Source organism: Salarias fasciatus, chromosome 20, assembly GCF_902148845.1.
Source record: "Salarias fasciatus chromosome 20, fSalaFa1.1, whole genome shotgun sequence".
NCBI classification, from domain to species: Eukaryota; Metazoa; Chordata; class Actinopteri; order Blenniiformes; family Blenniidae; genus Salarias; species Salarias fasciatus.
Window position 1 is genome coordinate 24,183,666 of NC_043764.1, and position 24,858 is coordinate 24,208,523.

The 24,858-nt window shown below is 46.7% G+C and overlaps 2 protein-coding genes across 8 annotated transcripts in view; one reads left to right on the forward strand and one right to left on the reverse strand.

Moving 5' to 3' along the window:
- LOC115408014 (low-density lipoprotein receptor-related protein 1-like) overlaps positions 1-18,949 on the forward strand; it is a 77,848-nt gene extending 58,899 nt beyond the window's left edge. For both annotated transcript variants that reach the window (XM_030118591.1, XM_030118592.1), the window contains 48 exons: positions 345-534; positions 706-910; positions 987-1,179; positions 1,731-1,856; positions 1,936-2,064; positions 2,146-2,265; positions 2,572-2,685; positions 2,854-3,003; positions 3,114-3,236; positions 3,433-3,549; positions 3,628-3,756; positions 3,876-4,004; positions 4,080-4,220; positions 4,370-4,557; positions 5,376-5,559; positions 5,653-5,738; positions 5,837-5,956; positions 6,144-6,331; positions 6,424-6,629; positions 8,065-8,253; positions 8,365-8,513; positions 8,744-8,837; positions 9,257-9,373; positions 9,485-9,604; positions 9,696-9,818; positions 9,911-10,036; positions 10,796-10,912; positions 11,491-11,597; positions 11,696-11,828; positions 12,443-12,565; positions 12,661-12,783; positions 12,876-13,013; positions 13,107-13,244; positions 13,334-13,453; positions 13,552-13,829; positions 13,920-14,098; positions 14,205-14,311; positions 14,411-14,530; positions 14,618-14,794; positions 14,904-15,044; positions 15,167-15,340; positions 15,452-15,613; positions 15,703-15,877; positions 16,023-16,124; positions 16,222-16,295; positions 16,385-16,478; positions 17,329-17,473; positions 18,508-18,949. In XM_030118591.1, coding sequence (XP_029974451.1) covers positions 345-534; positions 706-910; positions 987-1,179; positions 1,731-1,856; positions 1,936-2,064; positions 2,146-2,265; positions 2,572-2,685; positions 2,854-3,003; positions 3,114-3,236; positions 3,433-3,549; positions 3,628-3,756; positions 3,876-4,004; positions 4,080-4,220; positions 4,370-4,557; positions 5,376-5,559; positions 5,653-5,738; positions 5,837-5,956; positions 6,144-6,331; positions 6,424-6,629; positions 8,065-8,253; positions 8,365-8,513; positions 8,744-8,837; positions 9,257-9,373; positions 9,485-9,604; positions 9,696-9,818; positions 9,911-10,036; positions 10,796-10,912; positions 11,491-11,597; positions 11,696-11,828; positions 12,443-12,565; positions 12,661-12,783; positions 12,876-13,013; positions 13,107-13,244; positions 13,334-13,453; positions 13,552-13,829; positions 13,920-14,098; positions 14,205-14,311; positions 14,411-14,530; positions 14,618-14,794; positions 14,904-15,044; positions 15,167-15,340; positions 15,452-15,613; positions 15,703-15,877; positions 16,023-16,124; positions 16,222-16,295; positions 16,385-16,478; positions 17,329-17,473; positions 18,508-18,645 — 6,821 coding nt within the window. In that variant the 3' untranslated portion in view covers positions 18,646-18,949. The remainder of the gene's footprint in view (positions 1-344; positions 535-705; positions 911-986; positions 1,180-1,730; positions 1,857-1,935; positions 2,065-2,145; positions 2,266-2,571; positions 2,686-2,853; positions 3,004-3,113; positions 3,237-3,432; positions 3,550-3,627; positions 3,757-3,875; positions 4,005-4,079; positions 4,221-4,369; positions 4,558-5,375; positions 5,560-5,652; positions 5,739-5,836; positions 5,957-6,143; positions 6,332-6,423; positions 6,630-8,064; positions 8,254-8,364; positions 8,514-8,743; positions 8,838-9,256; positions 9,374-9,484; positions 9,605-9,695; positions 9,819-9,910; positions 10,037-10,795; positions 10,913-11,490; positions 11,598-11,695; positions 11,829-12,442; positions 12,566-12,660; positions 12,784-12,875; positions 13,014-13,106; positions 13,245-13,333; positions 13,454-13,551; positions 13,830-13,919; positions 14,099-14,204; positions 14,312-14,410; positions 14,531-14,617; positions 14,795-14,903; positions 15,045-15,166; positions 15,341-15,451; positions 15,614-15,702; positions 15,878-16,022; positions 16,125-16,221; positions 16,296-16,384; positions 16,479-17,328; positions 17,474-18,507) is intronic.
- Positions 18,950-20,313: 1,364 nt separating this feature from the next.
- fmnl3 (formin-like 3) overlaps positions 20,314-24,858 on the reverse strand; it is a 32,273-nt gene continuing 27,728 nt past the window's right edge. For 2 of the 6 annotated variants that reach the window (XM_030118598.1, XM_030118593.1), the window contains one exon: positions 23,928-24,838. In XM_030118598.1, coding sequence (XP_029974458.1) covers positions 24,524-24,838 — 315 coding nt within the window. In that variant the 3' untranslated portion in view covers positions 23,928-24,523. The other 4 variants (XM_030118596.1, XM_030118594.1, XM_030118595.1 and 1 more) reach the window with 4 other exon arrangements.

A 24,858-nucleotide genomic window follows, 5' to 3' on the forward strand; every position in this document is an offset into this window, starting at 1 on the left:
ATCCACTGTTTATTGACACTCATTCCGTCTAGTCCACCACATGTAACGTCCTCTTTGATCAGTATATCATATTTTAAAAACACATCTAAACATGTATATCTGACATATGAAGTATTGTTTATTTCACAACTAAACAAAAAAAAAAATGAATAATGACCAAAAAAGTCAGGTGCAGTAATTTTCCAGACTCTTACTGAATGTTATGCTTCTTAGAGGTGTTATTTTTCTTTAAAATACCAAAGTTTTCATTTTCATCTCTTGCGTCTGACCTGTAAAGGTGTTGACTTTACAGCAACAGAACTGTACTCTGAGAAAACATCGTTCCTTCCGTCTCTGTTTGACAGATGTGGGGTCGGTGGAGGGCCTGGCGTACCACCGCGGTTGGGATACACTCTACTGGACCAGTTATACAACCTCCACCATCACTCGCCACACTGTGGACCAGAGCCGCTCTGTGGCCTACAACCGCAACACCGTCGTCACCATGTCTGGAGAGGACCACCCCAGAGCCTTTGTGCTGGACGAGTGTCAGGAGTGAGTCAATAACACTGAACCTTTGTTAAAAATCCATGGCTCACTTCCAATATTATTCCTCTCCCTCTCTTGAAGAGCAGATCTTGTTTCAGTCTTTTCAACTGTGCCTTTTGTGCCAAAACATTTCCGTCCGGCGTGACGCCTGTCCCCCCCGCTTGTTCCCGATCACAGCCTCATGTTCTGGACCAACTGGAACGAGCAGGCTCCCAGCATCATGAGGGCGTCTCTGAACGGCGCCAACGTGCTCATTATCATCGGCAGCGACATCAAGACTCCCAACGGCCTCGCCATCGATCACCGCGCCGAGAAGCTCTACTTCTCCGACGCCACGCTGGACAAGATCGAGCGCTGCGAGTACGACGGGAGCAACCGATACGTAAGGAGGCGGTTTGACTGGAAAAGCTTCGACATTTTTGGAGTTTCGAGGGTGAAAGCTTTGTCCTGCTTTTTAGGTCTTGTTGAAGAACGAGCCCGTTCATCCGTTCGGCCTCGCCGTGTATGGAGATTACATCTTCTGGACCGACTGGGTGAGGAGGGCGGTGCTCAGAGCCGACAAGTACACAGGAGGAGACATGAAGGTGCTGCGGGCCGACATCCCGCAGCAGCCGATGGGCATCATCGCTGTGGCGAATGACACCAACAGCTGTAAGTTTCATCTACTGCGTTTGTTAGGTTTGCACTGGAAAACTCAAACACACACAGTTTGCGGTTTTATCGATACTTTCTGACTCGAAAGCCCAGATCACGCTGCAGCATGTTGGGAATGAAACGTCTCATAATGTTTGCAGAGGTTTGCAATTATGTTCCAAGAGCCGTGTTGCTTGGTTTCGACTTGTTCTGAAGATTGTCACTTTTTTTTTTTTTTTGCAAGATGGTCTCATAGTAATTGCAAATGTCTCCAACTTTTCTCAATTTATTTTCCACTAATTAGAAAGTGTGAGAAATTACAGTCTGACTCCTAAACCGCCAGCTTCCGCGCTTCTCTCATCCCTGATGATTAATGGATTGCTGGACTGCGGAGAGAATATTATGCTCCTGATTTCTACTAGTATTGCGTAAACGTTGTGGACCGTTATGTAACATTACTGCAAGAAGGTTGCAAGTGCTACAAATTTGTAATTTATTCCTGCAGATGTGCACGCTTTGAGTGAGTATTATGTGCTCAAATGTTAATGTGCTGTAATGCGTTTTCCCAGGTGAGTTCTCACCTTGCCGGACAAATAACGGCGGTTGCCAGGACCTGTGTCTGCCCACGTCGGACGGACGGGTCAACTGCAGCTGTCGAGGAGACATGCAGCTCCTGGAGGACAACACCTGCTCCTGTAAGACAGAGGGGACAAAATCTTGATCTCGGTTAAAAAGGCTGAATGTTTCTGAGTCAAAGTGTTTCTGTCTCACCAGCGCTGAACGTGTCGTGCGGAAGCGTCGACGACTTCGAGTGCGGAAACGGCGACTGCATCAACTACAGCCTGACGTGTGACGGGATGGCGCACTGCAAGGACAAGTCTGACGAGAAGCAGTCCTACTGCGGTGAGTTTGAATGGGTCTTTAGCTATTTCAGGGAATTTCATACAAATCACATTATAAGGAATGTCTGCTCTTTCACCACAGCCAATCGTATTTGTAAGAAAGGCTACAGACGCTGCATGAACGGCCGCTGCATCGGCCACCAGTTCTGGTGCGACGGCACCGACGACTGTGGCGACCACTCGGACGAACTGCCCTGCAACAGTAAGTGGGCAAAGCACCAGGAACAACCTGAGTCACCTTCTTACGTGTTTCACAAATCCACATGATTTGGCAACGTTGAGAGCTGCACTGTGGTTACTCATCTAATAACATGTTTTTATGACTCATTTCCTCCTTCGGATCCATCAGACCAAGGTTTTTTTTGTTTTGTTTTGTGGACTTATTGAATCCTCTTCAGCTGGTACATATGCAGTCGGTTATAAAACTGACTTCGTGGATTTGATGTGTTTTCTGAGGCCTTGTCTGCTCATGTTGTGTGATTTCAAAAGCGCTTGTGTGTGCTCGCAGTGACACTGTGCAAAGTGGGAGAGTTCCAGTGCAAAGACGGAAGCTGCATCTCCAACTACAGCCGCTGTGACCAGGTGGTCAACTGCGAGGACGCAAGCGATGAGATGAACTGCCGTATGTAGTCCATCGTCATTTTTAACACTGACATGTGGAAGATGAGGATTATTAGATCTCCACTCGAAATATTGATATTTATAATGAAAAATGCCTTTTTTGTTAAAAAGTTGTCTTCGAAGCTTCTCAAAGCAGTGCTGTAAAGTTTCTTTCCATGTTTCTTTCCAGAACCCACAGATTGTTCCCGTTTCTTCCGCCTTGGAGTCAAAGGAGCCTCCTTCCAGAGCTGTGAGAAAACCACCTTGTGTTATCTGTCCTCCTGGGTGTGTGACGGGAACAACGACTGCGGAGACTTTTCTGATGAGAGAAACTGCCCAGGTGGAGTGTTTTTTTGTTCTTTTTTTCCTTCTTCTTCAACTTAAACTTTTTCTTAACTTATCCAAGACATTCAAGGTTGTTGTTTCTTTCCTCCTTCGTTCGTTTTGCAGATAAAAGGAAGCTGAAATGCCCGGTCAACTTCTTCGCTTGTCCCAGCGGCCGCTGCATTCCTATGAGCTGGACCTGCGATAAGGAGAATGACTGTGAGAACGGCGCTGATGAGACACACTGCGGTCAGTCTCCAACACAGTCGTCCTCCAATTCCGATTATTTTTTTTTAATTTTTTTCTTGAGAACACAAAGCATACCAGAAAAAGCCAGACTGTTTGTCTTTGGGCTTCCCGCTGCAGAAGGGAAAACACAACTTGCAGTTCTAGTAAATTAAATAATGACTCCATGATACTGAGTGCGCCCTGACCTCTCTTGCAGACAAGTTTTGTACGTCCACCCAGTTTGAATGTGGGAACCACCGCTGCATTTCCAGCCACTGGGTGTGTGACGGCTCTGATGACTGTGGCGATGGCTCAGATGAGGACCAGAAATGCAGTAAGTCACGTATTTCTGACTTCTTCTCTCCTCCATTTGGAGGATTTCATTTTTTAACTTACCGTGATATCATTACAGAGTCCAAGACCTGCAGTCCTGAAGCCTTCCAGTGTCCCGGATCCCACATGTGTGTGCCTCAGCGCTGGAAGTGTGATGGAGATAAGGACTGTCCTGATGGAGCGGACGAGAGCGTGAAGGCTGGCTGCTGTGAGTGAGACACTTAAACTACGATCCAAAAAAATGACCTTTCTATTCTGACTGAAGAAAAGCGCTCAGACACAACACATCTCCTCATCCATTAACCGGAGGTTTCCTCCTGCTCTCAGTGTACACAAACAACACCTGCGATCTGGAGAATGAGTTCATGTGCCAGAACAGAGACTGCATCCCCAAGCACTTTGTGTGCGATCATGACATCGACTGCTCCGACGGCTCAGACGAATCCCCAGAATGTGGTGAGTGTCTGACAGATCCGTGACCTCTGGAGAGCTGGAGAGTTTGACGACGATCACGCTCTGGTTCCGGTGTAGAATACCCAACGTGTGGGCCGGATGAGTTTCGCTGTGCGAACGGTCGCTGCCTCAACCAGAAGAAGTGGGAGTGTGACGGAGAGTTCGACTGTCAGGACCGATCGGACGAAGCTCCCAAGAACCCCCACTGCACTGACTCAGGTAGAAAATATCATCTGTGAAGGTTTTTTGTTTGTTTGTTTTAATGAATTTACACATGCACAAAAAAAGTTTCTGTCGATCGTAAGGTACATCCTGGTTAGAAGCCTAACGCCACACACACACGCCTACCTGTGTGTCTCTGATTCCAGAGAATGCCTGCTTTGACGACGACTTCACCTGCCACAATGGGAAGTGCTTGAGCGAGAACCTGCTGTGCGACCGCAACGACGACTGCGGCGACGGCTCCGACGAGCTCAACTGCTTCATCAACGAGTGTCTCAACAGCAAGCTGAGCGGCTGCTCGCAGCTCTGCGACGACCTCAAGATCGGATTCAAGGTAAGCCGAACCCAAAGGAACCAATCGGTGAGCACAACAGTCGGAGCACAAATTCAGCAGAGGAGCAAAGACGCTGAGTGAAGGAGGAAGGTTGCTCAGAAAGGCTGGGAACTTGAAGCCCGGCGTTATGTAAGGGAAAAAGCATGTTTTGGCTCTTGGTCTTGAAAGTAGGAGGCCTGTCTTGGAACAGCTTGAACTCTGTGTGAACTCTTGCGTCTGTGGTGTTGGGACCGTGGTCAGAACTGCTTTTGTAAATGATTAGAAGAGGTTTTGTAGACTTTAGGAGCTGATTTTATTTCCTGCTGGGATGTCAGAGGTGCTGCAGCTCGGGTTATCTCCAGTTCTGTGTTTGCTCAGTGTTTGTACATTTTGTAACATTAACCATCATTGATTTGTTTTTTTTTTTTTAGCACAGCTTCCCTCGTGCGCATGCCTTATTAGTAGAATTCCTGCATGATGGCAAAAGAAAAAGAGAGAGCGTGTGTGTTTGCTTTGGCCTTCTTTCAAAACACAGATGTGCTTATGAGAAGTGACAGTTCATGCTGATTTTAGCTCCTAATGAACACGTTTTATCCGTGCCTTTTTCCAAGAAAAGATTGAAACCATTTATTTTACAAACACTGTATAGCCCTGGGATCAATCTATATGTTCAATTTATGGAGAAAAGCAGCTGAAACGAAGCTTTGGTGGAAAGCGAAGCACATCTCTGGGTTGACTGATGGACAGTGGCAGGCCCTCGCAACTGATCCGGACTCGCCGTGCCAGAATCCTCCAGCTGTGAGATTTTGACATTTCTCTGCTGCTCTTTGCCCCTTCAGTGCAGGTGTCATCCTGGTTTCCAGCTGAAGCGCGATGGGAAGACATGTGTGGATATAGACGAGTGCACAACCACCTACCCCTGCTCCCAGCGCTGCATCAACACACATGGCAGCTTCCACTGTCTGTGCGTGGACGGCTTTGAACTCAGCCCCAATGACCCCACCATCTGCAAGTCCACGTCGGGTGAGGCGCGCTCGCCGGTGTTTTGAATTTCCCTCGGTCGCTCTCGCCCAGTTCTATCAGGAAGCATATGTTTTCTGTACGTTCCCTTTGCAGAAGAGGAGCCGTTCCTGATCTTTGCCAACCGGTATTACCTGAGGAAACTGAACCTGGACGGCTCGAACTACACTCTGATAAAGCAGGTGAGGCTCGTGGTCCTGAAACGGTTCTGACATGTTTGTTGTTGGCTATTTAGAAGCCTGCTAATGCTCTTTTCCCTTTTTCTTTTCTTTCTCCTCAGGGCTTGAATAACGCCGTTGCGCTGGACTTCCACTACGCAGAGCAGATGATCTACTGGACAGACGTGACGACTCAGGGCAGCATGATCCGACGCATGCGAATGAACGGCAGCGACATGGAGGTCAGCGAGGAAGTGATTTCAGCTCTATGCGTGCAAGTCGAGCTTCACATGGAAATAGACAAACCCTGTTAGCACTGTTAAATACCAGTAACCTGCAGAACAGCAGCCACCGAGCGCGAGATGGACCCGGTGTTTGATTCCTGTTCAGGGAGTTTCTGATTGGAAAATGTTTTCGTCTTTCTGGAAGGTTTTGCACCGAACCTCTCTGAGTAATCCGGACGGCCTGGCGGTGGACTGGGTGGGTGGGAACTTGTACTGGTGCGATAAAGGCCGGGACACCATAGAGGTGTCTAAACTGAACGGGGTCTACCGCACAGTGCTGGTGAACAGCGGTCTGAGGGAGCCGCGGGCCGTGGCTGTGGACGTACGCTACGGGTGAGGAACAGCTCAAGTGGATCCTTTAGCACTTTCTTTATCAGAATCCAACAAAGTGTTTTTTTTTTTTTCTTGTCACCCCCGTTGACCAGATATCTGTACTGGTCGGACTGGGGGGATAACCCTCACATCGGGAGGATCGGGATGGATGGCACCAACAGAAGCGTCATCGTGGAGGATAAGATCACCTGGCCGAACGGACTGACGCTGGACTTCATCAACGACCGGATCTACTGGGCCGACGCCAGGGAGGACTACATTGAGTTTGCCAGCCTGGATGGCACGAACAGACACACAGGTGAGAGAGCAGCGCAGGCGGACATCAACCGATGAGAATAACACCAGTTATTACAACCGGGAAATGTTTTCAATCTTGTCCGCTTAGCGGGAGAAACCAGTTGTGACAGGACGAGTGAAACACACATTAGGTTTCACGCTTGATATATTTTGTCCGTCTGAATGATTTTCCTCTTGTCAGCTGTCCCTGTTTTACACGTTTGATTGGGAGTGGTCGAGCATAAATAGGCAGCTTAGATGAATGCCTGCCGGCCCGGAGACTGGCAGCGCTGAATGGCGGAGATTGTTTTCGGACGAATGAAGCTTCTGGCTCCTATGACGTCTGCATAACACTCAGCTGTTTAGCGCTGCTGCGACAATAGTTAATATTGTCACTCCGCTGGTCCTGTCGGGAAGCCCGGAGCGCTCTGAGCAAACCCAGCATTGTCTTAGCTCAGCTCAACACGTATCGTCGGCCATGACGTCTCGTCACTCCTCGATACAGAATGTACACAATTTAACCCTGTGGAGACGTGGGAGCATGTGCACTGTGCAAAATTCACTTGTGAGCGAGCTTCATGGCGTTGTAAGTAAATTCTTTCCTGGAAGGGAAGAAAGAAAAAGAAACACTATTTCAAATGGTAATTCATCAGAAAACAACATGATGTAACCTCATATTTGCTTGGTGGTCAACCATTACTGTGCCTTGTGAGTTAGTCACCCACCCCTGAACACACGCACACACACTCACACACACACATATATGCACAGAATAGAAATCACCTGAGTGGCTCTGGGTGTATTTGCAGAACAGGACTCGGTCTGTTTGGCTCCAGATAAGGATAGGCCAAAGTGCGCTTCATGCTAATCTCGCTAATGTCTAGGTTCATCGCGATCCAGGCAAGGTAAAATCTAAACAATAGCAACACTTTAATTGCTCTAAACTTTTATTTAAGTGGAGACTTACACAACAGCCTTGTGCTGAAGAGTTTGGAAATCCTGCTGCAGACTGCAGCGCTGAGTGTTTACAGATCTGTGGAAGCTTCTGGATCAGAATGGAGAGTTTCCCAGCACCCCGGCCCCAGACACCGACAAGGAAGCACACGAAATAACAAGTATATAATGGGGGCAAAAAAACAGTGCAATTAGTGTGTTAAACCTAATGAGGTGGAGGAACCTTTATATAGCACACTGATATGGTGGAGCCAGTGTTGCGGTGCGCCCCGCCCAGGCTGGGTTTTACATTAACAGTGTGTTTGGCCACTGCTTTCCTCTTCTGGAGGAGCTATGAGATTAATAATTATTAACATTGTTCCTGAAATATTACAAGAAAATGCAAACACTGAACATGAAGAGGATAACAGTTCTCTGAATGTAGTTTTTCTTCCACTGGTAAAGCGTCAATACGAATGTTTTCTCCGGGACTCAGTGTCTGCCTCCTTGTTTGCGCCCTTCAGTTCTCAGCAGCGACATCCCGCACATCTTTGCCATGACGCTGTTTGAGGAGTACATCTACTGGACCGACTGGGAGACCAAGTCCATCAACAGAGCCCATAAGACTCTGGGTACCAATAAGACCACCCTGATCAGCACGCTGCATCGACCCATGGACATTCACATTTACCATCCGTACCGCCAGCCTGAAGGTGAGGCCTGTCGATCTGACCACTCTACCAGCTTTGGTTTAATTGGGAGATTTCATTTTTTTGTCAGAGAAGTTCTCAGTACCGTTTCTCTCGTTCTCATCACTCTCTCAGTGCTCAACCATCCGTGCCAGACCAACAATGGCGGCTGCAGTAACCTCTGCCTGCTTTCTCCTGGGGGAGGCTACAAGTGTGCCTGTCCCACCAACTTCTACCTGGCCAGTGATCAGCGCACTTGCATGTCGAACTGCACAGCGAGTCAGGTACGCTGGTTACCGGATCGTCCGTAATAGAAATAAGGCTGTGTGATTTCAGTAGATCAGCAGCTCTTGGTATCTCGGTGGCTATCGGGGCCTTGTTTGATCTTTCCTGATTGTATATTGACTGCTGGCCGGCTGCCCGGCGCTCCGACGCAGAGCTTTTGTTTCTGTCGCCGCCCAAAGCGCATTCAATGGCCCATCATCACGTCCAATAATTTCTCCCCGTCTTGTAGTTTGTGTGCAAGAACGACAAGTGCATTCCTTTCTGGTGGAAATGTGACACCGAGGACGACTGTGGGGATCGATCAGACGAGCCGGCAGACTGCCGTAAGTCTTTGATAGGCATTCTTTTTGCATTTATTTGTAACTATATTACAAGGAAGTCCCACTGACATCAGGATTTGTAAGTTAAACAACATGGGAGAATAAATCAAAACACACTTCACGGCTTTTGAAATCGACACTTGATCAAGGTTTTTGATCATTCATGGTCTATTTTGCAGATATTGTATACTATATACAAATGTTTTATGCTAAATTATCAGCTATATTTGTCATTCATTCTCAAAGCCCTTGTTGGAACCGTTGTCCTCGCCTGTGTGTGTGTGTGTGTGTGTGTGTGTGTGTGTGTGTGTGTGTATAGGAGACTTTAATGATGAGCAGATGTTACATTCCTGTAACGTGACACACGCTGCTGGAACGATAAACTATTTTCAACGTTTCCTCCAATCATTCTTTCTCAACAGCCGTGTTCAAATGCCGGCCAGGACAGTTTCAGTGCGGTACGGGCATCTGCACCAACCCGGCCTACATCTGTGACGGAGACAACGACTGCCAGGACAACTCGGATGAGGCCAACTGCGGTGTGTTTACCTTTTGTCTTGCTCTTCGAGGAGCGACTCGTTTTCTTCTCTGCGTGTGGGTTTATAATATAGCAGGACTGATCTTTCTGTGCCTCTCTCGCCGCTCTGCAGATATTCACGTCTGCCTGCCCAGCCAGTTCAAGTGCTCCCACCCCAGCCGCTGCATCCCGGGCATCTTCCGCTGCAACGGCCAGGACAACTGCGGAGAAGGGGAGGATGAGAAGGACTGTCGTGAGTGGCCTTCTTTCCCCTCCTTCCTTCCTTCTGTTTTTCTCTGCTTTTGCCTCTCGGCATCCATAAATGTGTTGCTTCTTCTCGATAGCGGAGGTCACGTGCGCGCCCACCCAGTTCCAGTGCGCCATCACCAAACGCTGCATCCCTCGAGTCTGGGTGTGCGACCGCGACAATGACTGCGTGGACGGATCGGACGAACCCGCCAACTGCAGTAAGACGCAAATTTGAATCTCCTTGTTTCTTAGTCTTGAGTCGCTGGGATCGTTTGCGTGACAGTTGCTCCGGATGTTTTCTTTCTTCCAGCCCAAATGACCTGCGGCGTGGACGAGTTCCGCTGTAAAGACTCCGGCCGCTGCATCCCCGCCCGCTGGAAGTGTGACGGCGAGGACGACTGCGGAGACGCTTCAGACGAACCGAAGGAGGAGTGCGGTAAGAACAGTTTGTCCTTGAAAATAGCAACACGTGGCGGTAATGCAGCGATGTTTCTGGGCTGTGCAGATAATTCAACGTCACAGTATCGTTTCTTATCTTCTGTCTATGCTGATGACATCCAGATGTTTTCTTCTTTCAAACCTTCTGGAGTTTATACGTCTTCCAGCTTAAAAGACAGATATCAAACAATGGATAAACAATCATTTCCTTCAGTTAAACAATAACAAACATGAAACTTTGGATGATAGCTGTTGGATAACGTGATCCCAGACTTCAAACAACACTTGAGCTCTTCAGGTTTATCTTTGACAGTCTGACTCCAAACAGGGACCGCTTCTATCATTTAGAGAACATCTCCTAACTCAGACTGCTGACGTCAAAGGCTGATCTTCAGATGATTATCCATGTTTATGTGATTAACCCGTCACATTTTGATTATTGTTACAGTCTTTTTGCATGTTTAAACAAATCAGCTTTGCAAAATCTGAAGATTTTGCAAAGAGCTGCAGCAAAACGTTCAACCGGCACCAAAAGAAGAGCTCGCATTATTCCAGTCTTGGTTTTTCTTCATGGGAAGCCAGTACATTTTAGAATTAATTGTAAGATTTATGTCTTAATTTCTACTGCGAAATTTTACCTGCTGAAAATTAAGCAGTTTGTTTTGTGGTTTGTTTGACACCACTGTCAAGTATTTTAAGTAACATTTACTTCCTTTCTTTATCTTCACATTCTCGTTTTCTGTGATTTTTTTTCAAGCTGAAAGAACGTGCGAGCCGTACCAGTTCAGGTGTAAAAACAACCGCTGCGTGCCGGGCCGCTGGCAGTGCGACTACGACAACGACTGCGGAGACAACTCGGATGAAGACAAGTGCAGTAGGTTTCACCTTTCAGCTGGGAAACTGCACTAATCTGTAAACTCTCAGCTCACCTGGTCCACCGTCTCTCACACACAAACACACTCATGTCCATCCTTCCCTGCCGGTAACATAACTAACTCTGCAACTGTTGTAAAATCGAGATGCTAACACACTCCGGTGTCCATTCACCCTCATTTCTGATGCATCTCACCTCATCTGATGTTTGTTTCATTTCATACTGTCCTGTTGGCGTAAAGCGGAGGTAAGCTGTCTCACTCCCATGTTCAGTGTCTCCGCTCTGCTGTGTCTCTTACCGTCTTCATTCTCATGCTTCTGTCCTAATGTGATCCGTGAGTCTGAGAGCTGAGCTCCGCATAGATCCATGCTCTAACCCTCCTTTAAAAGACATGAAATGGGAATAATTAGTACATTTGAGATGAAAATGCATCTTGCGGAGCTGCTTTCACTCTCTCGTTCACCTCCTGAGGTCTGCAGTCGCCTCTTTCAGTGTTTGTCTTGTGGTTTGTTCTCATGACTGATCTGACCTTTGCCGGATCCCTAAGCGGTGTAAAACTTGTTTTTTCTCCTCTGTAGTGCCTCGCCAGTGTTCAGAGAGTGAGTTTGCGTGCACAAACGGCCGCTGCATTGCTGGAAGGTGGAAGTGCGACGGAGACCATGACTGTGCGGACGGATCTGATGAGGTTCATACAGCCGGACCCCTGCCAGCACTTTTCCACATTGTCCGGTTTGTTAATCGGTGATTTATAGGAATTAAAGTCGATTTTCTTTCTGTCTTCAGCACGACTGTGATCTGAAGTGTGACAACGACCAGTTCCAGTGTAAGAACGGACACTGTATCCCGATCCGCTGGCGGTGTGACGCTGATCCCGACTGCCTGGACGGCAGCGACGAAGAAAACTGTGACAGCGCTGGTAAATGTGGTTTTATTCAGTTTGACTTTTACTCAAATCAGTCTTTGCTCGTTGTGTCTGCATGGTGAGTGGACATTTCTAAAGATATAAATGTTCTGATTTCATTTGTCTCTTTTTCAAAACTTTTACTTTATTGTCCCAATAAAGAAATTGCTTTTCAGTCACTGTAACTGGACAAAGACTCAACAAGACTTTGAACAAAATAAAACATCTTGTTAATAACTTGTTAGAAATAACTCAAGAATGCAAGGCACAGACATACACGGGACAAAAATTAATTTACAGGCAAAAATCAGGTGTAAATGTTCAGTTTTATTTTTACAATTGTTAGATGAAAAGCAATAAATTTCAATTAATTATTTTCATTTTAATCGGGATAATCATGGTGTCTGGGGGAGAAGAAAAATGCATGTGATTTCATCATTTATTTCATTACTTTTAAGCAGACATACAGAGAATGAACCCAAGTTTTGCCTTTTTGAATAAAACTGTCTGGAAAAACCTTTCACATGTTGACTAAATCACAATAAAAAAGTTTGAAAAACCTTTGCGCCACAAATAAGGAAACTCATTCCTGAAAAGCTGCATCTTGTGTGTTTCTCTGCTTCTCTCAGCTGGGCGGCACTGCCCTCTGGATGAGTTCCAGTGTAACAACACTCTGTGCAAACCTCTGGCCTGGAAGTGTGACGGCGAGGACGACTGCGGAGACAACTCGGACGAGAACCCCGACGAGTGCCGTGAGTGCCGGCCTGTGATGATCCCTCATGAATCACGTCTAGTTTGTCCCCATCTTTCCTCCTGAAGACGTTTCCTCCTCTTCTTGCGCTCTCAGGGAAGTTCCAGTGTCCGCCCACCCGAGCTTTCCGCTGCCAGAACGACCGGGTGTGTCTCAAAGTGTCCAAGAGGTGCGACGGAGTGGATAACTGCGGCGACAAATCCGATGAACTGAACTGCCGTGAGTTATGATTTCATTCCCAGTTTAAGTGTCTGGAGTCCCGTGGAGGGTAGTCTTTGGGGAGACACTCACATCTGTGTTTGTGTCTACAGCGACGACGCCGGCTGTTCCCACCTGTGAGAAAGACGAGTTTCTGTGTTCCAACGGCAAATGCATCAGCTCCACTCTGCCCTGTAACTTCTTCAACGACTGTGAGGACTACGGATCGGATGAGATCAACTGCAAAACAGGTGCCTATTTATCCATTTAGTAAAAAATAGGAATTGTGTTTCCTATTTCTTTCTGAGCACTGGGTCAACTGTCACTTGGGCGTTTCGTTTCAGACACGAAGCTGAACGACTGCCGGAGCAACAGGACTCAGTGTGGAGACGGAGACGAGGCTCACTGCGTGGTTAACGGCACCGACTCCTTCTGCTCCTGCAAACCGGGCTTCCAGAAGACCGGACACCGCACCTGTGGAGGTGCACGAGCGAGACATCCGTGTTCAAGCCGTACACTTTAAAACAAACCGTTTGGTTTTTTTCCAACGTGTTTTTGCTTTTTTTGCCAGATAAGAACGAGTGTCTGCAGTTCGGAGTGTGTTCACACATCTGCAACAACACCAAAGGCTCCTACAAATGCAGCTGCCACAAACATTTCACCAGGATCCACGACACCTGCAAGGCCGACAGTGAGAGCTGGAACAGCATCCATCCTCTCTGTGAAATGATCCTTTCTAGCAATTAACACCATTTTGTTTTTTTTTTACTTTCCTCTTTTCCCCTTCAGGCCTGAACAGCAGTCGACAGATTCTCTACATCGCCGATGACAATGAAATCAGAAGTCTGGACCCCGGCGTGCACAACGGCCGCTACGAGCAGACCTTCCAGGGCGACGCCAGCGTGCGCATCGACGCCATGGACCTGCACGTCAAGACCAACCGCATCTTCTGGACCAACTGGCACACGGGCCGCATCTCCTCCTACGTGCTTCCAGACCCGTCTTCGCTGTCCCGCAACTCCGACACCAGCCAGCACCGGAACGAGGACAGGATCACCAACCTGCAGGTGGCGCTCTCTCGCACAAATCTGCCATCGTAACAGCACGAAATGCAGATGTTGGGGACAGTATGAGAACGTCTGTCCGCTCCGATCCAGATCAAGGAGCTGAAGATGCCCCGGGGAATCGCTGTGGACTGGGTGGCTCTGAACCTCTACTGGACCGACTCCGGGCGAGACGTCATCGAAGTCGCTCCGATGTCGGGTCACCACTGCAAAACCCTCATTTCCGGCATGATAGACGAGCCTTACGCCATCGTAGTGGATCCTCAGAGAGGGTGAGACAGCGCGACACTCAAAGCAGCCGCATTTTGAATAGATATAATGTACATGATTTTTATTTTCTGTGTTTTCTTGTGTGTGTTTTCCGCCTTTGGTTTCTAGGACCATGTACTGGGCCGACTGGGGGAACCACCCGAAAATCGAGACAGCCGCCATGGACGGCACGCTCAGACAGACTCTGGTCCATGAGAACATCCAGTGGCCCACAGGTCAGTTCTTAAACTGCACACAGGTTTCTGATGTTGGATTTATTTCCATAACTAAAGTCTTGTTTTTCTTTTTTTTAATTTAATATGTTATCCTTGCAGGTCTGGCTGTTGATTACTTCAATGAGCGTCTATACTGGGCAGATGCTAAACTTTCCGTGATCGGCAGCGTCCGTCTGGATGGCTCCGATCCCGTCATCGCTGTTTCTGGCATCAAGAACAGTTGAGTTTTTCTGACACGTCCTAACAAACCTAAATGAAATATTAACATTCTCTCAGCCGAAGGTAACGCTGACCCTCTGTTTCCAGACCTGCAGCATCCCTTCAGCATCGATGTGTTTGAGGACTACATCTATGGGGTCACTTATATAAACAACTTCGTCTTCCGGGTCAACAAGTTTGGCAAAGGCCCCATGGAGAACCTCACCACAGGCATTAACCACGCCACCGACATCGTGCTGTACCACCGCTACAAGCAGCCAGAGAGTGAGTTTTCTCAAGGCTTTCATCAAGATGGAATTTATTTTCATGTTGATACTTTCAGCACAAAACCTTTCTCTTGTTTTCCCTCATTTTGTGTCGTCTGTCTGCGCAGTGTTTAATCCGTGCGACAGGAAGAAGTGTGAGTGGCTGTGCCTGCTCAGCCCCAGCGGCCCGGTGTGCACCTGCCCCAATAACTACGTCGCCGATAACGGCACCTGTGTGGAGCGGCCGACCCCCACCCAGTCGCCGTTCTGTAAGTCGCCCTGCCTGAAATTATTTTGATGATTTGGAACAAATGGCAGTGTCAACCACTGAGAAGTGCTTCTGGGAGCTGCTGTCGAGGTGCAGTATCCAAAGTTTGCTGTCTCTCCGCAGCCCCGCCCTCGGGACCCTGCAATATTCAGTGTCAGAACGGCGGGAGCTGCTTCCTCAACGCCCGGCAGGTGGCCAAGTGTCGCTGCCAGCCCAGCTACACTGGAGAGAGATGTGAGATCAACCAGTGCAGAGACTACTGCAAGAATGGAGGCACCTGCACCGCCTCTCACACAGGTAAATGACTCCAGCATGATACCGACGTGTGTGTTGGATTGTGTTACACTGCACGTTTGTGCTTGTTATTATTTGGCTTCCTTTAACTCTAAACCTTTCCCTGCGCTGTAGGCGCACCGACCTGCAGATGCCCGAAGGGCTTCACTGGTCCCAACTGTAACCTGTACACCTGTCAGGACTACTGCGTGAACGGAGGCAACTGCTCGGTCAACATGGGCAACCAGCCCACCTGCAGCTGTCTGCCAGAGTACCAAGGAGATCGCTGCCAGTACAGTGAGTGAAGAACACACCTTCAGTGTGTGTTTTCTAACTCGAAGATGGAAAAAAGCATATATACGTGTGTGATCTTTGTGCCTGTCCAGGTAAATGTGAAGGCTTCTGCCAGAATGGAGGGACTTGCCTGCAGACCTCTAACGGAACCAAACTCTGCCGGTGTCCGACTCAGTTCATCGGGCTCCAGTGTGAGTTGGACAAGTGTCTGTTCTGCGGCATGGACGGGAAGTGCCTGACCTCCTCCTCGGGGCAGGTTTCCTGCAGGTGACTACAGTTGATTTTGAAATATTTGATTAAAAATTAGGCACCATCACTGTGCTTATGACAATTGTGCTTTTTTTTTAACCCACATCAGATTGTCAGTTGTCGGGTTGCTGCTCTTCATTGTTCTTTGCGTGTTTGCTTATAGCTGTCCGAACGGCCATACCCAGCCCAGCTGCTACTCCTGTTTGGACTACTGCACAAACGGACAGTGTTCAGTCGACTCTCGCACGTTACTGCCTCAGTGCAAGTACGTCACGATCCTCAGACAGCACCAGCTGTTCACGCAGTTAAAAAAAAAACCCCTTTTTCCTCCTGTAACTTCGTCGCTCTGTTGGTGTGTCCAGGTGTCCTTCTGGATGGAGGGGATACAGATGTGAAATCTCCGCTGCTTCTGTAGATTCTGCAGAATCCAGTGGAAGTAAGTCTCGCCGTTCCAGGCCATGATTATTTATTATAAAACACACACTCTGATGGTGTTTGTTCACTCCACGTGTTTCCCCTCCTCAGGTACTGCCTCCATCGTCATCCCAGTGCTCCTGCTGCTGCTGCTGGCGGTGCTGGTGGTTGGTGCCATCTTGTGGTACAAGCGAAGAATGCGCGGGTGAGTCCCAGTTCGCAGCTGCTCCTCTCCTTTTTATTCAGCTCCATTTTTTCCATCTGGTCCTCACATCTTTGCTCTCTAGGGCCTCTTCCTCTCTTACCCTCTGATAACCATCTATTTCCTGTCTCCCAGGTCTCTATGGCCGGGCAAATCTCGCTCTCAGTGCTCGCGGTAACTTCATAGGGTTAAATCATTCACTCGTTGCCCCACAGATCCTTTCCCCTCCCTTCCCTGGTAGAGATTAAGACTGGCTATGCTGTCTGTCGGTCCGTCTGTCCGTTCTGTTAGTCGATGCTGAGATCTGTGTGTCTGTCCCTGCCTGCCGTCTCCTGTTTGCCCTTTCTGGGGTTTCCCCGCTCAGCAATACGACGACGTATTGATTTGTATCTGGTGATGCACAATTGAACCGTCCCGTCCTTCTTGCATCTCCATACCCTTTCCTTGTTTACATGTGTAAACGTCCGGGCTTAATCTGTGTGCCTGCAGAGCAGCATCTCCAACTGTGCATCGATATTAACTGATTGCAAACGGCAGAATATTTGCAATGTGAAAGGAAACAAAAAGCCCCAGCATTCTCTGTGATCCACATGCTGTGGTATATCTGAAAGGTTTGATCAAATGGACTTTTTTTTTTTCGCACAGAAGTTCATTTGACAACCTTAACTGTGTGTTTTTGTTTGGTTGTGTGAACCCCGTGAAGCTGGTGCTGACTCAGCACCCGGGTTTACGTCAAGTTCTGACACTCTTATCGCCGCAGTGTCATGTTTGACGTGAGATTTCTCCTAAGAATGACTCTTCAGACAAGTTGCCTGAATGGTGAATGTTCTTGCTTTGCTCCGTCGTCCTGCAGAGCTAAGGGCTTCCAGCACCACCGGATGACGAACGGAGCCATGAATGTTGAGATCGGGAACCCGGCCTATAAGATCTATGAAGGAGACCCCGATGACGACGCCGGGGAGCTCCTGGATTCAGACTTTGCTTTGGACCCAGACAAGGTAACACGGCGAATACTGCTTTAATCCAGACTGTACGTACACTCTGGCTCTGCTCAGGATTGCACTGATCTAGACATCTCTTTGACGACCCTGATTATTCAGCATGATGTCTTTGAAATGATACTTACTACCAGCTGAAATTGGGGTCTTTATAATCGGAATAAAATACAAACAAGCTGAAGTTTTTATTTGAAATAAATGAATGGACAGTCTTGTGTAAAGAGCCTCTTGACCTGCAGAGTGTGCTGTTTGGGCAAAACATGCTTAAAGCTTTTGTAGAAGGTGCTTTTAAATCTTTAGTTCCTTCATTATTTATTGAGTTGGGGGTTATACACTGTTGAAACTCCTCCAGCTGAGAAACTCTAATGTAATATGAAGCAACAATCAGACCTTAAAAAGTCATTTTAGTAATAATACATAAGGTATTATTTTTTTTAAAAAAAGCTGAATTTGCTGTGGTGACCCTGGATAGAAGCAGCCAGCTAAATCTTCATAATTAGCCTTTGTTATTGCTCTTTAATGTGCCTGCTGCGTTTAGCCACACTCCAACACTTTATAATCACATTTAGTCTTTTATAATAATGCTCTTCATTATTTAATTCATTTTGTGGGCACATTTTCTTAAATACAGTCACGCATAACGTGCATCTGGGGAAAAGAACCGCACACAGACTCGGTGGAGGTGTTTAGAGACGAGCTAATTGCCCTTTAATGCACAACACTGCTGCTCTGCTTTGTAATTGTTAATTGTAATGTGCTTATCTCCAAATTAATGACCAGTGACTGTTTTTTTTTTTTTTTGTTAGGTTAACTATTTAAATGCTAAGTAATTCAGTTTTCTTTCATTTGTCCACTACCAAGCAGTCTTCTAACTTACTGTCAAACTGATTCTAGTTCAGCCGAACCAGTAAATAATGGCGTTATGGTAGATAAATAACTAGAACTCTAGATCGCTGTTTATTTTAATGCAGCAAAGTAGCAATATATCATAAGAAGCAGTTGCTCAGTCAGTTACTCTCCTTTCCCCCCTGCAGCCCACCAACTTCACCAACCCGGTGTACGCCACCCTCTACATGGGCGCCCACAACAGCCGCAACTCTCTGGCCAGCACTGACGAAAAGAAGGAGCTGCTCTCCCAGGGCGACGAGGACATGAGCGACCCGCTGGCGTAGAGCGCGGCCCGGAATGAACTCTGCCGACGTCGCCCCGCCTCGCCTCGCCTCGCAGCGCTCTCATCTTATGCCTTTACCAACCGAAAAGAAAAGCAACAAGAAAGCGAGAACACTGTATAAAATGTATAAAATGAAGGACTACTTTTTTAAAGTGATTGCAGTATTATATTTTGTTCTTTTGACAAAAAAAAAAAGAGAAAAAAATTCCTCTGGTGACGGAAAAGGAACCATTTTATAGACATTTATTCAGTTCTTTTTAATTTTCGCTCACTTCCTCACAACTTCCCCTCCTCTCTCACGCATATAGCCACTACCTCTGTGCAAATGTAAAAGATTAAGAGAGATACAAAACGGCTGTGGAACAATTTTAATTTTTTATTTTTGTATGAATTGTATAGGGAAAAAAAAACAAAACAAATATTGTTCCATCCTTGAAAATGTTGCCAAGTCTTCGTCGCCGATGAAAGGGGAGGAGACGTGTGGGCCGTCACGATGAATGCTTCCTGGACGCCGGTTGGGCTCAGTCTTTCGTGTTCTGTGTGTTTGTATGTTTACTGCTGGAGATCTGAAGGGAAGCCGCGGCTGAGGGAGGGAGGAGGCGACGTTTTAACTGCACATGTACACGTTGGAGGACTCGGCATTGCAGTCAGTGTCAGTTCTGTTGTTGCAGAGACCTACATCCAAGTGATTGTCTTTTACCTCCTTGCACAGACTAAAGTTATATAAATATATATATATTTCCATATATATAAACCTATTAACAAAGTGTCTTGAAAGTATACCCAGGAATACAAACATCAGTAACAAATAGCAGTCTGTACTTTTTAACTTTTTCTTTCTTTCTTTCTTTTTTAAATGTCATTGTATAATTGACATGCTTTGTGTCAGCAATGAATGAGTCGATGGCAGTGTGAGCGCGCTGGAAGAAGATGATTGTAATAAAGTCCACATTCCAGGATGAGAAGTCTGGGATGGAGATCCGTGGCCTTGGTTTTAGTCTGCTGCAGGACACAGGAGCTGGATTTTTTTGCTCTGAAAAGATCTTTTTTTTTTTTTTTTTTTTTTTTTTTTTTTTTTTTGTGTAGGGGAAGTTGAAGGCAGGTTTCTGTTAATCAACCCGGTCGTCACTGAAAAACAACGCGAGACCAGCAGTTCCGCTGAGAGAGGCTGCGTTCAGCTTTACGTGCTGGTCTTTTGATTGTAAACGTGCTTTCAGGAAAGGCCAGGGAGACCGTTTGATGGTACCTAACTTCAGTGGGAGATTTTTCTTTTTCTTTTCTTTTTTTTTTTTTTTTTAGTTTCTTTTACTGTATGTAACTTTAGGTTGATCCTCATCATTAAGTGCATTCCCAGGAAGGAGACTGATCGGCTTCCTGATACGAATTTCTTTTTCTTGTTTCTTTTTGCTTTGCTGCTAACGTTAATCATCCGTCTGGTTTATTTTAGTCTGGAACTTGTTGCTCTGTGTGTGTGTGTGCGTGTGTGTGTGTGTGTGTGTGCGTGCGTGCGTGTGTGTCTCACTGCTCACCACGCTGCTTTTAACTGACCTGATCGGCCATACCTGCCATATCACTCTGCATGGTGCTCTCACACACCCAACCGAGAGGAAACTCTGGCTGTACCCATTACTTCTTAACAGTATTCAACACATTTTATTTTTCTCTCCTGTTTTTTTTTTTTGTTTGTTTGTTTTTTTACATCCTGCTCTGTTAATTTTTATGTGACCATGTAAATTAGAACAATCACATTTCAGTTTGAGAAATTTCTTTTGGTGGTGAAAACCCACATCTTTGTGGCTCTGATTGTTTTATGATTCTATTTCTTTTGATATAAGAAAATTAAATGGATTTTTATAGTAGAAATGTACAGTGGCCCTGTCTGTCATTTGGAGAGATGGAGAAGAAATTCAGCCCCTTTGCATTTTTTTCATCCGAACTTAGCATCACTAACCCTTAACAGCACAGAGAAATAAAACAACCCTGTAGAAATCGGCTTGTTTGAATGTTGCTTCATCAGAAAAAAACAAAACCTCTTTCTTTCACACCCCTGAACTGTAATAACAGTCTCATAGTTACATGATTCATCATATTTATTAAACAAAGTGTCATCTTTCAGTCGATAGGCAATACCAAGGATAATTTCATCTTGAAAAGTAATTTTCTTGAATGTACATCACAATAATTGTACAGGTAATGAGTAGTGTCTCTTACAAGGTTCTGCCAAATTAAGTAGTGTGAAGAAGGACCGCTCCCTCTGTCATGTAAGTAAACAGCTGTTGGGGAGGAGGAAACGGTTTTTAAAAAAAAAAGCATAAAACGCCCTTTTTCCATCTATTAACACATATATAGCGCGTTAGCCCAACATCCCTTTATGCACTTACACAGCATTCCACGTGAAGTCTTCTGTCTTTTGTCGCTTCCCAAAGCCACTCGAGGTGGGGCAGAAAGTGTCGTCGAGGCACGGAACACATAACATTCACTTTTTTAACTGCTATTCCGACAAGGCACCATGACATTAAGACTCCTCTGTCAACTGTTCTGACCTTAAAGACACTGATGTACTAGAGAGGCGATTATCAATAATAATAATTAAAAAAAAAACCTTCTAGTTGTGTCTTCAAATCTGAAATGTCGACTTGCATATTGGTGTCAGTATCACAAGGCCACTGTTTATAAGAGGAAGTAAAAAATACAGTCTTTAACAAATAAAAGGTGGGAAATTTAACAAATTATGGCTGACTCATGAGAAAATAACACTGTTTACACAAAAGGCACTTTGTAAGCAAAAAATATGAGACATTAGAGAAGTTTTGGCTTGGCTAGCTCCTGCAGATGAACCTGTAAAAGTGACAGTCTTTTCTTCCAGATGCAACCTGAATAAAAGATTGAAATATCTTGAACGAGGATGTCTGAAGGGTTGGGAAACAGTTTGTTCTCTTCATCAGTTGGAGGAAGCTTCCGTCTTTTAAGTCCCAGCAGCAGGGAGCACCTCCCACTCCGAGTCCTGCTCCGGCTGCGGACCGAGCCGGAAGTGGGAGCGTCCGAACGGAGACGTCGGTGAGAGATCGGCGCTTCCTGCTTCACGGTCGGTCGCCCCTCGCCTCGCCTCACCTGTTCTTCAGTCACCCGCAGAGCAGGAGGGGTGGGGGCCTGACGCCTGCAGTGACGGATGAGTGGCCTATTGTGCTTCCGTAATGATGCCTTGCTCACTTGGAGTGGCGATAAAGGGCCTCCATAAATAAATAAATTACCCAGCTAAGACAAGGGTCTGTCCTGTGCTCCCTTTTCAGTCTTTGTGATCTGCAGCCTCATGGCTTGAGATGGAGCTTGGGAGAGAGGGAGGAGGGTTATGGTGGGGAGGAGGAGGAGGAGGAGGAGGAGGAGGAGGAGGAGGGGAGTATAAGCGATGAATAAGTGGTTTAAGGTCTTTTCCAACCGCTCCGGATCAACGCATCGGCTCGCAGGAAAGGCTGGTTTCGGAGATCTGTGAGTGGGCAGAGAGGTGAGAGACGGAGGGGGGACACACATGTTAGAGGACTGAGAGGTCAAACCTGATTTAACTTTTTTATTTTTTTTTTGTCTTATGCAGGGCTAACAGAATCCGACACTCATTTTCCACTTTGTTGGGAACACCTAATAAACTGGCGTGTTTCTGTTATTCAGCTCATCAGAGAGGCTAAACAACAGAAACATCTCTGTATACACAGAACATTTTCATCAGTTATATTATTATCATAATCTTCAGTGAGGATCATTCACTGCTGTTTTGATGTAGAACAACATTATGTCGGTGGGCCTAATAAAATGGTAACTGAGTGTGGTTCAAAAAAATCCAACAATTACAAAACAAATCTGCATTAACATTTATGTTTGTTTTAGTCCATTAGAAGCTTTCCATTAGCAAACAGGGACAAGAACGACACAGAATTAACACGACACAATGCATTCCCATAACCTTGCATTTCAGCTGGGAGAAGTGAGACGCAGCGAAATTCAAGGCTTTGGGAATTTAGTTATGCACCGACGACGCAGCAGTGAACGAAAACTAGCCGTCATGGAGACAGAACAGTGGTCAACAAGCTCTGTATGGCTGTGGAGTGAAGCGACTGTGTGCGTGTGTGTTTGTGTGTGTGTGTGTGTAAGAGCCTGTTGACCAAATGGCTGCTGAGCACACTGCAGATTACAAAGACAAACATGGCGGATGTTGACGACAGGTGAGAAGTAAATGAACAATGAACGACATGCAACATGTAACAGTGGGGGACGAGGATGAGGTTGGTGATGTCTTCAGGGATTGTCGCAATAAAACTGAACCAGAACTTTCTCATATGAGACAAACACCTGTTGAGGACTGAAGTAAATTCATGTTTTAAGGATTGTTTTGAATCGAGGGCGTTTTTTTCCACAACATGAGACCATCTAGCTCCTTCAGACCGCAGCGATCTCGGAGTATCTATATTTCTGTGAGGTGTGAAGCTCGTTGCTTGCGTCTGAAGCACTAGCCGAAGCAGCGGACGTCACTGTAGCAGCACACAGGAGCCGCAGGGCCAAGCGGGCCAGGGTTCAGCCGGGCTACCTTCCTTACCCTCTCTGAGGAGGTAGAAATACTGTCATTAATCTTCTTCTCAGCTGGAGGGGGAGGTAGAATAAAACAGTGGTGGTTGAGGAAAGAAGAGTCACATGTTAGCCGGAAAACCAACACCGAACACGTTAGTCTCATGGAACAAGGTGCAGTTCATCAAACCATAGCGTTAGCCAAACCTCTTTATGGCTAAAGAGCGCCGGACGCAGAACGACTGGAAGGAAACACGCCATGATAACACACAGCCTCCAGTGTTATGCATGATGTCACATGCATTTCTTATCACAGTCATGATTGTACTCGGAGTTTGTGCACATATTTTTTTTTTTTCCTCCTCCACACAAAAAAAAAACATGTTGCCACTCTTGTACATTTTTTTTTTTGTCTGCTAGCAGCAAAGAGGTTTGGCTGCCTCCTATCACCACACGCCTGATAGGAGCCTTCTTCTCAAGTGAAACACAAACAACCGATGACGGCCCAAGTTAGTCCACAGTGGTGACGGTAGTTGGGGAGGTGGGGGGGGTGAGTGTCATGCTGCATGCACAGTGGGGTCAAGAGGCGTTTGGAGAGACACCTGGACAACCTTGGCATTAGGGGGGAGGGCTAGCAGTTGGCGTCGTCACAGAGGTTGGCTTCACAGAAGAACCGTGAGCCGCGTTTAGCAGTGCGGGCTGTGAAGGGCACGCTCTTCAGTACTGGGGGAGGAGGGGGAGGGAGAGAGAACACGTCACACCTGAGACACTGCCTTTCTGGGGAGGAGGAGGAGGCGGGGGGGGGGGGGGGACCTAATTCTGTAGAGGAGACTGTAAAAGCTGCACACTGTGCAGTCAAACCTGGAGGGGTTTTTTTTTAATAAGATTAGGACACAGTGAGCTGGTCTTGTGTTTAAGAAGCTGTTACAGCTCTTGTAGCATTAGCACAGAAGCATTATTAACATCATAAATATTTTATATATTATTCACATATTAGACCATGATTATTAATAAGACACATTTAAAATAAATAAGTAAATAAATAAGTTAGCTGATATGTCCATCTGAGGCTGTAGATCCAGTTTTTATCTCTTTGTGAAGACTTTCAAAACAGTTGACTTGGACTTGAAATGAACTTTCATGTACCTACTCTTCAGTAGGTTTTTAATTGGGTTAGCCTTATTCTATCCACAAATATAAACCACTATATTCACATCAAAAGTTCCACATGGTGGCTTGAAAATAGGCATCTATTTTATTTACTGGATTTCTCGCCCACACGGCGCCATAATGCCGATCTACCGATCTGCGTCAATGTGCAGGTTTCATGACGAGCTGGACAGCGCGTCATGAAACAGGCCGCTCTGCTCGGCGCCGTGCTCCAGATGCGCTGGCGTCTGAACCACGTAGCACAGGGTGCCCTTGAGAGGAGCTGAGCAGTGCAGGACCACAGTCATCCTCAGCCTGGGTCTCCTGCTGCCCACTCGGGGGCTTTTTACCGTTCTGTCCGGCCCACCTGTGATGATGTCTTCAATGGTGCCATCCTTGCCCTCGTACACGGGCCGGTGGTCTTTGGCTTGCCTCCTGCGCAGCTCGGCGATCAGCTCCTGCTGCTGCTGCCTCTTCTTCTGAGCCTGGACCTGAAGCAGCGCACGGGACA